This window comes from Lonchura striata, chromosome 8 (genome assembly GCF_050655825.1).
Source record: "Lonchura striata isolate lonStrDom1 chromosome 8, ASM5065582v1, whole genome shotgun sequence".
Taxonomy (NCBI): domain Eukaryota; kingdom Metazoa; phylum Chordata; class Aves; order Passeriformes; family Estrildidae; genus Lonchura; species Lonchura striata.
Genome location: NC_140710.1, coordinates 21240291 through 21257200, shown reverse-complemented (window position 1 = coordinate 21257200; position 16910 = coordinate 21240291). Strand labels below are relative to the sequence as shown.

Sequence of the window (16910 nt, the reverse complement as noted above, 5' to 3'; positions counted from 1 at the left end):
TAGGCTATTATGGGCACATGGCAGACTATGGAAACTTGTGGTTCATAGTGCTTCGGTCATGGTCATTTACCCTGAGAACTGAAGAGTGCACACTGTGAGACAACAGCTCTGCAACCAGAGCTCCTCCAGCTAAAACTGGCAGAAATTTTCTTCTAAAGCCTCTGGGATGAATGTCCAATGCAGCGCTGTACTGCACTGCAACAACTGCACCAGAGTGGGCAGCACTGGTACTTCCACTAGCTCACCCCTACTCATCACAGTTGCTTTTACAGCCCTGCAGTTCCTTCTGCTTTTTAAGGAAGGGCACATGAAATAATAAAATGGCATCAGAAAGACAAAAAGGAATTAAAGAGACCCTGGATACAAACTGAAGAGCTGCATGACAGTAAATCCCAAGGTGTCTTGATTCAAGTAATTTTCACAGGTCTTGGTTGGCAGTGAATATTGTGTTGCCCATTACACTGCCAACTCAAGTATGTAATATTGATAATATTAAATTCACAGGTCAGAAAAGACTACTTATAAAATAGGAAAATAAAAGCAGTCCTGAAATTACTGCACTTGTAGAGATCCTGGATGAGCCTGTCTTTGCACAAGCTATTATCAAGTATTCACCATCTTTGTTGTAGTGAGACCGTGCTTGTCCACGTTCAGGTCAAACATTGTCTCTCAAACACCTGCATTTTTTCCTGCAAATAAACCATTCTTTCAATGTATTACCCAAAAGTCTCAGAAGAGGAAGAGCCCTGAAGGAACAACTGGAAATCAATAATCCATTTTCCCTGACAAAACACTGGTTCTGCAGCCTCTCTGCCGAAGAACATACTTGTTTCAGAAACTGAAGGTTGAAAACAAGGCCAAAAGAAGCCCTCTAGACACAAACAAGATAAATTAAAGTTGCCCTTTCTGGACAGAATCCATGCAATCCCTTGGCAGATTGCAGAGACTGTTCCAGTTATCTACTAGACAGAGTATCTTTTTTCTTCTCCAATCTTAAATGAAAGCTCAGTATTTTAGCTTTACACTGCAAGGGAATTAATTTGTTGAAGCTTACATTTTGTTTCAAGTTCAGACTTAAAATCAGGTAATACAAATATAAGCAGACGATCTTAACAACGTCAGTACTAAAAAATGTTGATTACTAAGGATCATGGTTATAAAGACCATTACAGTTTAGAAAACAGGAAGAACAGGGAGGAAGAAAAAAACTTTTCTTCTTGGAATACTATGGAATGAATTATACTGTTAGAAGTCAAAACACTGTTTTCCTTGGACGTTTAAAGCAAAATATGCCTAAATGCCTTGCATCACACAGAAACAAAAAAAAGGCACAAATACTGTATTTCTACCTTCAGGTTACTTCATGATTGATTCCCACTTCACATTCTTCCTATCTTGGGGCTGTGGCATTTGTTTGCTACATCTTTGTTGTAAGTTGCTTATTACATAAAATCCCTTATTCATACATTGTCACTTGATCTGAAAATAAAATGTGGAGGAACTGAAGCATTCTTTAACTGGCAATGAATGTGCAGGGAAAAGCTGACGCTCAATACAAAGGAATTGAGAGTTTATTCCAGATGGTTCTCCTCACTTAGTATACAAGTCATCAGAATAATCTATGAAATAGACTTGGACTTTAATGATATCATCTTTTTCTATAATGCATTTTGGTTTTTCCTTCTAACAACCTGTTAAAAAAAAAATCTGCCAGATGAAATGTTCAGCACAAACTGTGATCTTTACTATTTGTAGAAAATATGAATTAAAAAAGGACACTATCAGTTAATTATTATTTTAAATGTTTACACTTATAAAATGCTTTGGAAGCATGAAACTGAAATCCTTTGTGATATTTTTCTTCTTCCTACCTCCCTCTTCCCATCTTAAATGCCTTTATTAGCCCAGGATTATCATAAATGACAGAGTGCAGCTGCTTAAAAACATTAAAGGACCACAGATGGATAAACTGTGTTTTTTTTAAAAAAGGAAGCTTACAAGGATTTTCTTCAAACAAATAAAATGCATAGATGGCTACGGTACTCATCCATCAACCTTTACAGTGTCCGCTTGAGGTAGCCTTTCTACAGAATTACTAGACAAGCCCCAACATAATCTAAATCCTTGCATCAATGCCACTATCTCTGAAAGTCCACTCAATTTAACACCACTGGTGATCAACACAATACATTTTAAAAGCTTTGGACAAAACAGCAGGTACAGTGGACATAAATGTTAGTTCTAAATCTGCAGCCCTCAATGTACATTGTATGCACATAAATATCTCAGCTATAACAGACATTCCAGATCCATCCCTAAAAGCCTTACTATTATGGAAAGCATAGCCATGCTAACTTCAGGATACAAACCATAATTCCACGTCTACAAAAGGAAAGTATAATTAGTGGCAGTTTATTGCCTCATACAAATTTATCCAACATGGCAACCATGCCAAAGGAATTAAAACATTTTCAGGACATATGTACAGACTGTACATTTCAGAAACATCTGAACAATAAAAATGCAAGAACAATCTCGGCATTACAAATTAAACTAAACAAATGGTTTGAAACCGTCAATGCATTGAATGGGTTTACAAAGGCACTTCCCTACCGAAAATAGGAAATGACAATCTGCAGCCTAGAGGGAGGTTGGAGAAGAGTGCTCATCAACTACTGCACAATCTCAACTTTAAGAAAAAATAAGCAGGATTTAATCAAACATTTATAGGATTCAATGTGATCCACTTCTGAAAGAATTCACACAGTCTCATCTTTGTTTTTCTGTTGCTTTTCTTGGCTCTCTCGTTCTGTACTTTGGCTCCTTCGACGATCATGTTTGTCAGAATGGTCCTTGCTATCACTGTGATCATGTTTGTGGGAACGTTCTTTGCTTCTGCTACGCTTCCTAGATTTTTCTTTGTTGGGACTCTGATCTCGTTTTCTGGACTTCTCAACACTATCTGTTCTTCCTCTACTTCTGCTTCTACTTCGTTTATTTGACTTCTCCTTATTTTCATTTTTATGTTTACTTGATTTTTCTTTGCTCCTGCTTCTGCTGCGCTTACCTGTGTTCCTGCTTCGGCTCCTACTCCTATGCTTTCTTTCCCGGCTCCGACTTCTACTATGCTTTCTCTCTTTTTTGGAATCCCTCTTGTCGTCGCGGTGTTTCTTCTCATCTTTGTCATCCTTGTGTCTCCTCTCCTCTGTGTCACCCTTACTTTTCCTTTCTTTTGACCTTTCTCTAGATCGATCTTTTTCCCTCTCACTACCTCTTTCCTTATCATAATCTCTCTCCTTTTTCCGACTCCGCTCATTTTCTTTCTCTCGTTCCCTATCCCTGTCTCTTCTATCTCCTTTCCTGTCACGACTTCGACTCCGGCTTCTGTATCTGTCCCTGCTTCTGCTTCGCCTCCGTTCTAGTGAGCGATCAGTACTTCGAGATCTCCGCCTTTCTTTTTCTCTCTCCTTTGCTTCACGTTCTAATCTCTGCCGTTCTCGTTCTCTTTCTAGTTCTCTATCAAAACTAGATGATCCATGGCCTTCCCGATGGTGACTTCTGCTTCTGGATCTTCTGGGAGACCTCCTGGGACTGATGGATCTTGGTCTTGGAGACCTTTTAAAATAGAAGACATTCCATATGAAACACCTCCTTCAATAGTTAAGAAATCCTCTTTCCAATTTATACTTCACAGACAGAGCTTGTATTTAATTTTAAATACAAGAAATTATCTGATTATTTTAATCCACTAGCATCCATAAACTGTTGCCTTAAAATCTATTTCAGTGAAAAGACAATACGTTGCCTGTAATAAGTAGTTCAATATTGAACTTTTAACATTAATTTTTAAAATAATGATTATGTGACCTTGAACGTCTACGTTCTGCATGCCGGTCGATTTCTTCCATCCCCTCCTTGCCATCTTTCTTGATTTTTCTAGGTCTGCTTTTAATTTGCTGGTCAATGGCTTTCTGGACTGGCACAGGAATTCTTGGAAACAACGTGGAAAACCATTCAAGCTTAGTGAGGAAGGAACGAAGCATCTCCCCTATGGTCATAATGCAACCCCCACCTGCCTTCACATCCAGGTCCTGCAAAATACAAGCAAAAAATATCCTGATGGTCAAAAATATTCTTTACTGATTTAAAAAAAAAATGCTGCTACATTTCTGTCCTATTGAAGTCTCATGATTATGAAAGTTTACTTGTCTTATATTCTAATACATTTCCTTAGAGAAATTCAGCTCTGCACCCTTTGGATTTGGCAGAACGTTACAGATAGGGAATGGGACTTAATATATATGCATGCAGGCACACACTAATCCTGCAGCCATCTGGATGGTAAGGGACTGTCGATGAAGAGATTAACCGAAAATCCCCTTACACAGTCTGGTTATATGGTATGATCTTGCATTGTATTTAAATGCTACAAAGTTGAGAAGTCCTCTGAAACTACATTTAATACTCCATTTTGTGGATATACAACTGTGTACCATCATACCCAACCCTGTGGCCTAAATCATTTATGAACTACATCATTGCCTATCTAAAAATGATCATAGAAAAACCTCTAGTACAAAATGGCATCCTAACAGAATTGGAAGCAATAGCAAACCAACTGCCATGAAGCAGTGAGGTTTCTAATTTAGAAATATGTAAAAAAAATAAATAAATGAACAAATAATTGGAAACGCATAATCCATGATGACCATTGTCTCTGAAAAGGGTCATTACCGCATGAAGGCCTTCTTGCTATGCCCTCTCACAGCTCAGGACATGTTAGTCAGCTATTGTCAGTCCCAAACCTATAGTGCAAGCACACAAGGAAAGTGAGATTTGTTATCTAAACAGGAAGAGAAAATCTGAACGTAAAACTGCTTGCACTCACACACATTTAAGTGTTCAGATATACAGTTTTTCCAAATATAATCGCTGCAGAGATCTAAAGAAGAAAAAGAGGAGTTAAACGTAGCACCTGGAGAGTACGTACAGTTAAACAAAATAAACATAAGAAGCATTTTGAAAAGTAACTCTGCGTCCTGGAAAGGTTTTCACAGCAGGATGACAAAAGATGAACTGCTTCCACATATTTAAGAACTGGATGGGGGAAAAAAATCCTGTGGGTTTAAATAATTCCATATATAAAAATTTGCTTCATCCTACTGAATTTGACCAGGACTGGTAAGAAATTTAAGCATCCCCAAGCAGTTGTCCTATATAACACAAAGGTATTGATAGCAGCTGGGAAAGAAATACTAATTCCAAAAATATAGGGGGAGATTTTAAGCAACAATAAACAAACACATCTTGACACCCAGTATCAGCAAGAACTGAAATGTATAAACTAAAAACTCTGCTTTGAATAATGAACCAGTTAAGACCTGCACAATACATCATACTTGCAACTGCTTTACTGTCCTTGGAATTGACTTTGTAGGACCCTGAGAATGAAGCCACCCAACACTTCTCATAAATTACAGTCCAACGTTATGGAGGAGAATTCATATTGCACTGCTTCAAGTCCAATTTGGTTTCATTTTTGTTAAAAATCTAATATAGCAGGGGTTTACCTGAAATCATCAGTTTTTTCCTTTGCTCAATGTTTTTGATACTTAGCATGAAAGAAGCCATTTAAAACAAATACACTGCATTGCAGTTAGACACAGGTATAATTAACACTATTTTTAATACCAATATTTGGACATCATTTGCAACTACAACATTTGAAATTTCTTCAAGTAGATGCCTACTGTCACGCTGAAGATGGTAAGTGATCCTTCCTGTTGTAGTCTGAAATTTAAGATACCTTTTCAAACCTGCTCAATAAATCCTATTTGCAGCAGTATTGCAGACTCTGTATTCAACTTCATAGCCCAAGAAACCTCACCCACCAGCTCCCTACTGTTTCTCCAACTCTATATCAGGACTAGGATACCAAAGGCATTCTCCTATCTGACTGCATAATAATGCAACCTCTTCACTGAATTTCTTCAGTTAGCAACTCATCTCTTCATCTGCCGCATTAACAAGGACATTAAGATTCCAGAAATAATGCCACCTGATGCAGTAGTAAGTCTTTTTTCTTCTCTGAAGAAATCTTGGGTTTGGTTGTTGCAGAACATGAATAATAACCACTACAAATCTAGCACTTGCATGACTTACTATACCTTACCTAAAAGTAACTGTGATTTTAAAAAACACACAGAAGACACATTCACACAGCCTGCTGTCTGCATTCTGATTCAGTATGCCTGTTCCACGTGGCTTTGCAAATCTGACACAGTAACATATTAACCAATGAAAAAAACCTGGTAGACCTTCAACATCTAAGAGAAAACACCCAGGTCCCAGCTCAAACCTGTTTCCTGCACTAATTAATGTACACAATGTAAACAAGAACATAACATTGTAACATTCAAACTACAGAAAACCCTATCAAGCAATATTTAAGCCTAAAGTAGTAACATGAAAAGAAACAAAAGAAAATAAATTATTACCCTCGCCGACATACCTCTTCATCATCAAGAAAGGATTCAAACCAGTCCCATAGATCTGTAGGTGGCTGTGTGTACCTTTAAGCACAAAAACAATATAAAAGTTTAATACAGCTTTCTGCATATTAGATCAGTCATTAGTTGATGATATTGATACTTACCTAATATACATAAATCCAAGAGCCCTAATGTATGGGGAGTCTGTATGAGTGATAAGGCCCATCACTTGTTTACGAGTGAGCTTCAGTGTAAATAATTTGTAGAGCAGACAAAAAGCAGTAGACACAATTCCTCCAGTTCCAACACCACGCACCTTTCAAAAGCAGAAAGTTAAGTGAGGATGCAGGAAGTCACAAAGACATTATTCCAAACCTACAAAAGAATATGAGAACTAACACACGATAAAATCTGAATCTACAAATAAAGCTATGTGGAAAAATCTACTTACATCCACAGCTTTGGAAGCAAGAAGTATGTGTCTATTCTTTATAATAAATACTTTATATCTAGAGACTGAGCAAACATACAAGCACATTTTATCTATGCTTTGAAAAGTTATTTACCAGACAGAAAAATTTAAGAAGGCACGTACTTCTACTTACCCCTCCACACATCCCTGTCTGGCCTGCTGTTTTTCTGCTGCCCTTTTCCCATGGTTCAACATGTGTAACCTGAAAGGGTGAGGTGGGAGACAGAAGGAAAGAAAGAAAATTCCAATTAAACTTCCATAATGTTTAGGTGATCACACAAGCCTGATTTAACAATGGATATCCTAAACCAATCTTAAAAAACTGTCTTCTAGCAAATTCAAGATGAAGTCTGCTTTGTCATTAAAGCAAAGCACTTGGCTACTTTAAATACCACATTAAGAAATTACAGACAAAATCTTGAATGAAATTTAAAACAAATAAATCCCATAACCCCAAAGGAAACATCCATGCTTATTCTATACCCCATGTACTTTCAAATACTTTATGACTAAACCGCATCATTACGATTTTCTTGGGAGACTGAACAACTGCCTTTATTTAAACCATCTCCTTACAAGTTTAGTGATAACTGCTGATGACAGCTACATATGTCAAAATATAAAGTCTCATATTCCTAAGTCTCATTCTTGAAGTAAACTTAACTAAAGATTTGTTTTCTTTATCCCTTACTATTAAGACAAAATAAATATGTTTATCAAAGGTAGTATTTTAACATAAAGTCATTTTTTTTTCTCTTAGACTGCAGGGATGTAAAATTTGCCCAAGACAAATCTTGTGAGATACATTTAGGGATGAGTGCACAAACAAAGTTATCAACACCATTCATAAAACTTGGCAATAAGAGTCATAAACAAGCTCAGAACCACATTAATTGCCCATGCTACATTTGAAATTCTGAAATTCAGAGAAGCAATATTTGGCTCAATAAACAAGTATATTTCCTAAACACATCCATTTAAAATACATATATAAGACAAAAAAGGATACAATTGTGCTACATTGCATTGGGACTAAGAGTTCATGCTGTATGGTACTCCACAAATTAAGATTCTTTAACAATACATTGAATAAAACCAATCACATGAAATCAGACACACACTAACAGCAGAAGCTGCTGAACTGTTTGTTTGGGTTTTTTACAGTCGCTGTCTTTGCCAAACAGGAAATACGAGAGATGCCAATACCGTAGAATTCAAAATCCACTATGACTTCCTGTACTGTTAGCATGAGAAGTTCATAAATACTACATAAATATTACTGTATATCCTTCTGGTTATGTCGTGTTGCCTCTCACAGGAAATAAAAAGTATTTTTTAGTCAAAGGACTGAGTATAACATTATCACAAATGCTAGTCTTCAACTTTAATTACAGTCAATGTAAACATGCTGGTTTTGACAGGTATCAATTAAAACAAAGAACAAAACCCTGCAAACAATATTAATTTCAAAAAGGAGTAATTAAGGTTTTTATCCCACAAAGACTGATTTGTATGCTTAACTTGTTGGAAATACACAGATGAAATGAAGTTGAGGACATGCACATGGTGTTAAGGTCAAGGATAAAGAAAGAGGAAGACCTGCACTTCATAGATACAGAACTGAAACACGAACCCAGAATTACAAATGAATTAATTCAAATATCTGGACACAATCCATATCTCCAAAGATGGTTCTTATCACTAGCTGCCTGTTTGACTTACAATCACCTTTCCACATAATCCAGCACCCAGCATTCTAATATTTTCTAGAAGAGCCACTTGTTTCTTAGACAGACAAATACACTTGAAGATACAGCTGCTATGACAGGTCATTAAAAAAAAAAAACAAACACAATAATTAATTTAAAAAAACAACTAACAAAAGGAAAACCCACAGCAATTATTCAGGAATCTTAAAACATTAAGAGAATTCAGATCTTCTTAATATCAATGAAGCAGCTTAACCGTCAGGTTATCTTCTCCCTCACAGCCATTACTCACAAGTCAGTAAGGGGCTGAGTTTTCTCTTTATTTAGCATGCAGTTTTGAGTCACTAACTGTCAAGTTCAGTAAACAAATCAGATCAATATGCAGGTTTTTAATGGCTTGTCAAAATTCTTCCCAAATTTAAGATAAAACCACTTTTAGAATGAAAGAGTAGGTCAAGCAAATGAACTATCTGATCTACTGCTGCTGAGCTCTACCAGCACAAAGATGACAATTACTTTTTAGTGCACCTGAAGGGGTTCACTTTAAAAATACAGTAAACTCTCATTTTGTCTAAAAATATGTTTTTTTCATAACTTTTTCAGTTCTAAAAATCAGTTGTGTAAGTAAACTCTGCTACTTTTCATTCAGATAGTCATGAGTCTCACACATGCAGCATGTAGTAAAATAACTGGAGAGATGTTGCTGACAATATATGTTACACTAAGTACTAGGAGAAATAAATAATCAGCTCCAAAAGACAGAGCACAGGCAGAGAAATGCTACCTTTACATGAAAAAACAGTAGCATAAGAAAGCATAAACTGCCAAAAATCTCAAAATACTGTGATGGAATTATTTTTCACAATTATAGTGCCTTAAGTAACCTGATTTGGCTTGGATAAATGAAACAAAAAGGCTACCTTTGCTTTTTATTTTATTTATTTCAAATATACTGAAACCCACCAGCTGACACAATAACATTATCAAGCAAAATGAATTCACCTGAAAAAATACGCCAATAACGACCAAAACACAGGTGATTAACGGAATTATCTAAATTTTGGTTTCGTTATAAGAACAAAGAAAGTGGCTGCGTTGATTAGCATTAATTATGCATACCTCTACCTGGGAAAGTGGCTCGATGGAAGCCTCGGTGCAAAACTGATTCAATCCTGCTAACAAAACAAGAACCGAGACATAGGTGCCCTGATACAGACCATTCATCTCCCCAGCACATCTTACCTAACGCCAAGAGAAGCAGTAAAACGAACTCGTTACGTTGTACGCTGAGTTACGGAGGAGGGAATTCTAACATGGAACAGAGTGAAAGCCGCACGCCGACACCGAGGGTCACCGCCGTGGCTCCTGCGCGGTGGCGGGGCGCGCTGGCGGCTCCGCGCCGCGGGCAGGGCCGGTCCCGGCGGCACGGACCGGCTGGAGGCGCAGCCCTCAGACGGCCATTTCACCCCACCGCCCCGGCCCACGCCGCCCTCTTCAAAACCCATTTACAGGTCGGCAGTTCCAAATCCGACGCGGAACACGCCTCTTTGGTGAGGCAGAGAAGGCAGAGCCTCGTATTCCCCCAGCTCAGCAGCACAACCGGTACTTCCTCCCATCCCTCACCGCAAGATAAGGGGCGAAAAGGCGCGGGCCGCAGCCAAACCGGGCCCGGCGCCAGCGCGGCCCGCGGGCTCACCTTGAAATAGATCTCGTCCACCACTTCGTGGTAAGTCTTGAGCTCGTAGAGCTGCACCTTGAAGTAGGGTGACGAGAGGATGTTGGTGAGGATCATAGGGTTCAGGTTCATGGTCTTTTCGTTGCCCCACAGCGGTAGCACGTTGCCCTGCTTGCCCGAGGCCGCCGGCTTGGGGCCCCCGCTCTGCAGCGGCTGCTGCACGGGCGGGACGGCACCGGGCGGGTGCTGGGCCACCTGCTGCCCCTGGCAGTTCGCCACCGCGGGGCTGTTGTTGGCCATGGCGGGTCGGCGCTCGGGGCAGGCCGCGCACACGGAGCGGGGCCGGCGGGCGCTGCCTCAGCCCCGACAAGATGGCGGCCGGGGAAGTGACGGCGGCGCCTTCCGGGGCCGCGTCACCGACCCGCGGGAGCGGCGGCGATAGGGCGGGGGAGCCGCGGAGCCTCCGCGCGGCCCCGCCCGCCGCCAGCCCGGCCGCTTCCCGCCGCGCTTCCCGCCCTCGCCTCGCGGCAGCGCGGGGACCCGGCGGGCGGGACGTCACCGCCGGGGAGAGTGAGGGATTCTGTGACCCGCAGGGGAGCAGCTGCTGGCATCGTCACACGGAGTTCAGTAAATTAAACCCCGGGTTTAACAAAGTTGAAAACTGGTCCCCTCGGTCCCTTGTTGTTGGTAATGAGGCCACGGCATAGCTGGCGATGGCCGCTTCTGCCTCCGCAGCAGTGGAGAAGCAAAGAAGTCGCCGAATAACTTGGGTGGGAAGGGAAGACCATCCATCTGGTTCCAGCCGCCTGCCATGGGCAGGGACGCCTTCCCTTAGACCAGGCTGCTTCAAGCCCCATCCAGCCTGGGCTTGAAGGGATGGGGCATCCACAGCTTCCCTACTGGGGAAGGGGAAAGGAAGAAACGCTGGGCACGTTCAGTGTGCTGTGGTCGCGGAGGGCGATGCTAGGGCACGGCCCAGCCTGTTCACTTGATGCCAGTGCTGGGTACGAGGCCCACTGCTGTATGCAGGACCTGGCTGAGCAGCTTCTGAGAACCCCGTCAGCCACCCAGAAAACAGTAACTGTTCCCTGCTGCTCAATTCCAGCTCAACAGCTCTTTCTGAAACTCGTAGTCCTACATACAGACTTGGAACGAGCAGAATTAGGTTAAACAGCTAAGAGAGAATCACTGTACATACAATTACTAAAAGGAGAGAGAAAAATTCTCTGGTTTTGCCTGCAAAAGCAGAAAAATACCAAACCAAATAGAACCAGCTGACACTTTGGTGTCAGTCTTTAAACCTGAAGCACAAAAAAGAGACAGAGTAATTTAGAAGAATTGCCAAAATATTCTAAACATCAAATGACTGTGCAAAAATTAACTGAAAGTTCAGTGAAATGACTGCAAGCTCGGTATAATGTGCCAGAGTATGTTCAGTTGAACACAGAAGGGCTCCCTATTGCTCAGTGCATCAAGAAACAGGTACAGGGAGAAGCTGGTATAAAATTGTCTCTGGGGATACCATCTCTGCTAAAGCTAATTTAGAAAAGAGGAGATAAATACTCTTGGAAGTACCATAAAAATACCTTCATTCTTCATTACACATTGAAACATTGAGGAACAGTTTATTGTCATTACCCTGGCCCTTCAAGTACCTTAGAGCTTTTGCTATAGCAGAAAAGTGTTATCAGGGCCCTGGCAGCTAACAGTTTCTCTAAGCTGCCTGTTCTGCTATCGAGGCTTTTCACTTCTCTTTTCCAGAAATAACCACCAGTCTTCTTTTGGTGTCTTCTTCTCATCTTGGCTGATTTCCAAAGACGTTCACAAAATCTTCATTACTTGCTCTACCATATTGATGCAGTAAATACCCATTTAACAATCTTATATCAAATCAGAGAACAAATCACAAAAACTAATTCCAAGAAAGTGATCTTGTTCTGGTGGTAGTAAGCTAGAGTAGTAACTTTTCTTTGATCGTGAGTGGTTTTGTTATTGTTGTTTGGAGCACTTGCTTAATTTTTATTGTGCAACTGCTTCAAGACAGCCAATACTTCTGTTATAGTTTCTATTGCCCTAATTGTGTTTCTATGCATTTACCTTTTCCTGTTGGAATACTTAGCCAAATATGTTCCAAACCTCAGTATTTTTTACTCTCTATAAGATCATGTTTTTATACTTCTTTTACACTTTGGTGGTGATGCTCAAACCTCTCATGTAGTTGCAACCTATGAATCCATTTGCTCCAAATTAGATTTTCTTCCCTCAGGCATCTAAACTGGTTTTTATAGATTACAGCCAAAAAGAAAAACAAAACCAAACCAAAAACCAAACCAAAGAACCTCAAAACAAGGTGGTTCTCACTTCAAGTGGCAAGAAACTGTAATTATAAAAGAGCAAGAAGAATGTAATTTGTGTGTAACAGCAGCTTCACTTCTCATTCACACAGATTAATTCTTAATTTTTTAAAATGGGCCAAATCTGTTAATTGAAGCTGGGGTGAAAAAGACTAGTACTTCACTAAACATCCTCTGAATTTAGGCTGAGAGGACTGGTTATTAGCTCTTGAATTAGAGATTAAGCAGTATTGCTGTATGGATATTCCTGTCAAATATCAATATGGACTAGTGTCTTCTGGCAGCAGTGCTGCATTAAGTTTCTTTTGCTATCAGATTTAATTATATACACTGAAACTTTATGGGGAAAGTACTGGAATTGTATACAGTTGTCTTTCTCATTCCAGTTTCTGAAGGAAATATCAGCAGTTTAGGATTTCTTGATTCATTACTTTATATTGTGAGATGCTTTTATTCCAGTATAGTCATATAATTTGTTGCTTTATGTAGGGTGCAAAAGTAACAGGCTTCTCTAAAAAAAACCTGCTTGATTTGTGGCATATTGAGCTAACACAACTTGAGTATTCAGTTTGAAATTACAGACTGTGATGTGAAAATTGCCTTGGAACTGAAGTTTCCAAGTAACCTCATTGAGTTGGATCTCCTTTAAGTAGGGGGTGCGCTACGTAACCTCTAAAGGTCCCTTCCAACATAAATTATTCTATGATGCCTTGAGACTGTTATGTAGATATATGTATGACTGCACAAAGGAAAACCAAACCAAAACAAAAATTTTAACCACAACTAGATTAAATCAAAGAAATTTTTTTTCAGTGAGATAATTATTAAAAAAACCTTTGATTTAATGGAGAAAAATCAGAAGAATTTTTCAATACTTTGTTCAGCAATAGATCAGACCTCCTGGAGTCAAAGCAGATTTTCCAGTTCAAAACTGCAAATAGTGCTCACCATCTCTTTCATGTTGCCAATCTTCCAAAGATTAGATCTCCAATCCAATGTCATTATTGGAGTAATCAGAAAGGATATCTCTGTAATTATGTTGTTCGTAATGGAGAATTACACAACAGGTGATAATTCTGAAAGTTTTACTTACAGTGTTACATCTCGGGGTGAATTCTTACAAACTATTAGAACATTGTGTGAATTTACAATGTGTTATTAATTTAATTTTACTGTAAACTTTACTACTCTTCTCTGTATTTTTTTTTTGTTGTTGTTCTAAAGAATCCATTATACTGACTTATAATTAGACTTTCACAAGATACTAGAATCCATAGAATTGGAAGCTGGTATGTAAAAGACTTCTATTAATAAACCTTTCTCTGAGGTAAAAAAAACACTGGGCAGAATTTATAGAATTATCTAGTTGAGATGTAAGTACTAAGTGATAGTTCAGGGTTAAACAATTACTCAACAGCCAAAAAGAGTAACTGTGTTCAGTCTAGGCCACAAAACTTAAAATGTTAGCCCAGAGTCAGCATATACATTTCTAGAATATTCTGAAATCTTGGAAGGGCACTGAGTGATCTGACTTAGCTAGCCTTTTCCTCACTGCCACCAGAGTGCTACCTCCTTCTAGGTCCCAGGCCTACACGGTCTTTATTAATAACAGCCCTGCCCTGTGATTAACAAACACTTTGCATGCCCTTACAGAAGAAACGAGACATTTAGAGCCACACTTTCCTTTCTACTTTCAGTGTGCAGCTATGCAGCTGCCTGCTCACTGAGAGACAATTTGCGTGGAAAATACTTAATGAAACCCTGCAAAAGACGTCGATTTTGGGTGTTTGTGCTCTCTACCGCACTCCCCCAGCCAGGCCTAGTTCACTGCATATGGCAACCAGCTCAGCAGCGCGTTTTGCCTCTGCGGCGGGGGAAACACGGCTTTAGACACAGCAGCACCGCAAGGAACGTGCGTGAGTGGCGAGATTTTTGGGGTTTAATGTAAAAAAGTAGGGACACTGCTCGCCGCCGCCAATCGCCTTTTAATTACAGCGAGGGAGGCTGGCACGGATCAGTACAACAGGTGGGCCCTGGGATGGGCCTTGGTGCCGATTAATGCTCTCCCACAGAAGCGCTTTAGGGAACAGCCCCCGCACTGGGGGCGGTCAGTTGGAGCTCCCGGCGCTCCCCGGGGCTTCCGCGCCCGTGGGGCCAGCGCTTGTGCCAGGCGGGAGCTCGCTGTGGGAGAGAAGGTGGAGCGGGAACCGCGGGGAAGCCCCGGCAAGGGGCAGGGGGTGGCCGGGCCGGGCGGCAATGGCTGTCGGGGCTCGGGGCTCCGCCGGGCTCGGGGCTCCGCCGGGGCTCGGGGCTCCGCCGGGGCTCGGGCGTTGCCGCGGGTGGCCCCTCACGCGGGCGCTGCTGAGGGGAGTCCAGCCGGCCGCTTAACTCCTGAGGCGGCGGGGGACTGGCCTGAGCACCGAGTCGGCTTTTGTGCATATATATACATGTTTTTATTTGTGTGTAAGAGACCTCGTAGAGTAATCAAGTTTGCCCTAGATGCGTTTGGTTCTAGTGTTTGGTTTTGGTCTCTGTCCAGGTGTGCTGGATGGAGAGTGACAGATTATGAAATTTTCTTTTTTAGATTTGTATACGGTTTATAGTCGTTTTTATAAGGTTATTTACATAATTACGTGTGGAGAGAACAGTCTAATTGTGCTAATCCCGATGTTTCTGTCATTCTTTGAATAGAACAGGTCTGCACCTGCTTAACTGGGATTCAAACACCACTGAAAACAGCAAACTTTGTAACTGGGTATGTTATGAAGTGCTTCAGAAAATAAGAGTTAACTTTTTAATTTAGGGGTCCCAGAATACTATGGATAAGAACTTTCAAGAAGAGATTACGCAAATCATTAAATTTGAACCTCCTTTGTACAAACAACGCTACCAGTTTGTTAAAGATTTAGTGGAGAAATACAAACCTAAGAAGGTTGGTATGTTTTGTCTCTTTAGGTTATAAACTTGAAAGTAAGTTGGCACTTGGCATCTCAGGAAGACAAAATGCATAAATAACCTGTTGACCTAATTACCGAACAATCGTAGTGAAGGAACTGGTTAAACTGAATGGCCTTAGCAGATACCTTGTGATATGTTGTTTTTCAGGGGTGCATAAAAATAATGTTACTTGACGGGAAGAGGAGAATATTTAAACAAGAGAAATACCTTAAGACTGTTTTTGAATGTAGTGGGCATTCTGTTTTTAATCTAACACTGTGGAATTTGGTTCAAATTGTTTTCCTCATAGTTGGGTTTTGCTTTCCAGAGCTGTTAGTTCTGTGTAGTATATCAAGTTTATCTCATCATTTGCATGGACAGTCTCAGATGAGAAGTGAACTAAGAGTGTGAGGATTATGTGAGGCTAACTCATCTCCACTTTCTTAAGATCTTGTGACCCTCTGCCTGTATTGTCACCCATGTCCCCCCAGTATACCAGAACTTTTGTTTTACTAATCACTGTGAAAAGTTAGTTTCAGTAACATTCTGTAGTATTTGCTCTCTTCTAATGTGTCCTCTCCATGTCATTCCCAAAAAGATCATCTTAAGTCTGCAGTGTTTAACCTGTAAACTGATTTTAATATCTTTGGGGGCATGCAAGAAACTGGTGCACCTGCATTACTTATGTAATCATACTTCTGGTAGCTAATAAAATTCTAATCCAGTCTATGATACCATGGCAGTGTAATATCCTTTCAAACATAGAACATATTCGCCAATGTTGCATCTGTCTTTAAAGTTTGAATTTTCTGATTTAGGATGTGGAAGGACTGGGGGGTGAACTTTCTGTTTACACAGGCAGTAGATAAACTGGATAGAAACAACTCAGAATTCTCACATGGGGAACAGCAGTGTGCTTCAACCTTGACTGAGCCTGAGAAAGAACAGTGGGAGTTGGTTTACATACTCAACTATCTCTTTAGCTTACAGAAAAGAATATCTATTATTTGACTTCATGGTTTGAATATCCCAGGGTTCCCCACTTAAATTTTAGACTGAGCCTGTAAACTTGTGTTATGCAGATTCTTTGCTGCTAACTTGGCTGCTGGTGAGCCTGTTCTCAAGTGTTTTGGAGGGAGAACAGACAAGTGAAAAGCAGTGGTGAATATGAAAATTGCTGCAGCTTTTGTACTTAAAATCATACTTTACTGTTACTCATGTGGAAGACATTCTCCTGAGGCAGTGGGATGTCCTACATGTACTTGTTTATAG

General features: G+C 40.3%; 2 protein-coding genes across 12 annotated transcripts in view; one reads left to right on the top strand and one right to left on the bottom strand.

Moving 5' to 3' along the window:
- Positions 1–1961: 1961 nt before the first annotated feature.
- On the bottom strand, positions 1962–10712 carry PRPF38B (pre-mRNA processing factor 38B). The gene is made up of 6 exons (XM_021547080.3): positions 10369–10712; positions 7097–7165; positions 6656–6807; positions 6512–6572; positions 3868–4091; positions 1962–3615 (listed from the first exon to the last, which is right to left on the bottom strand). Exons 1-6 carry the CDS (start codon positions 10645–10647, stop codon positions 2760–2762), a joined length of 1641 nt encoding a protein of 546 aa, XP_021402755.2. The 5' UTR covers positions 10648–10712; the 3' UTR covers positions 1962–2759.
- Positions 10713–14322: 3610 nt separating this feature from the next.
- Positions 14323–16910, top strand: part of HENMT1 (HEN methyltransferase 1) — a 32589-nt gene continuing 30001 nt past the window's right edge. For 3 of the 11 annotated variants that reach the window (XM_085586565.1, XM_085586563.1, XM_021547067.3), the window contains exons 1-2: positions 14828–14896; positions 15505–15633. In XM_085586565.1, coding sequence (XP_085442691.1) covers positions 15520–15633 — 114 coding nt within the window. In that variant the 5' untranslated portion in view covers positions 14828–14896; positions 15505–15519. Of the gene's footprint in view, positions 14728–14827; positions 14897–15504; positions 15634–16910 lie in introns of those variants that run through there. The other 8 variants (XM_085586560.1, XM_085586561.1, XM_085586564.1 and 5 more) reach the window with 6 other exon arrangements.

Coding starts and splice junctions, on each gene's coding strand:
- PRPF38B (XM_021547080.3), bottom strand. CDS start 10,647: ATGGCCAACAACAGCCCCGCGGTGGCGAACTGCCAGGGGCAGCAGGTG. Junction 4,092..6,511: donor CCTTTCTTGATGATGAAGAG/GTATGTCGGCGA, acceptor TGTATTTTGCAG/GACCTGGATGTGAAGGCAGG. Junction 3,616..3,867: donor GCAGAACGTAGACGTTCAAG/GTCACATAATCA, acceptor CTATTTTAAAAG/GTCTCCAAGACCAAGATCCA.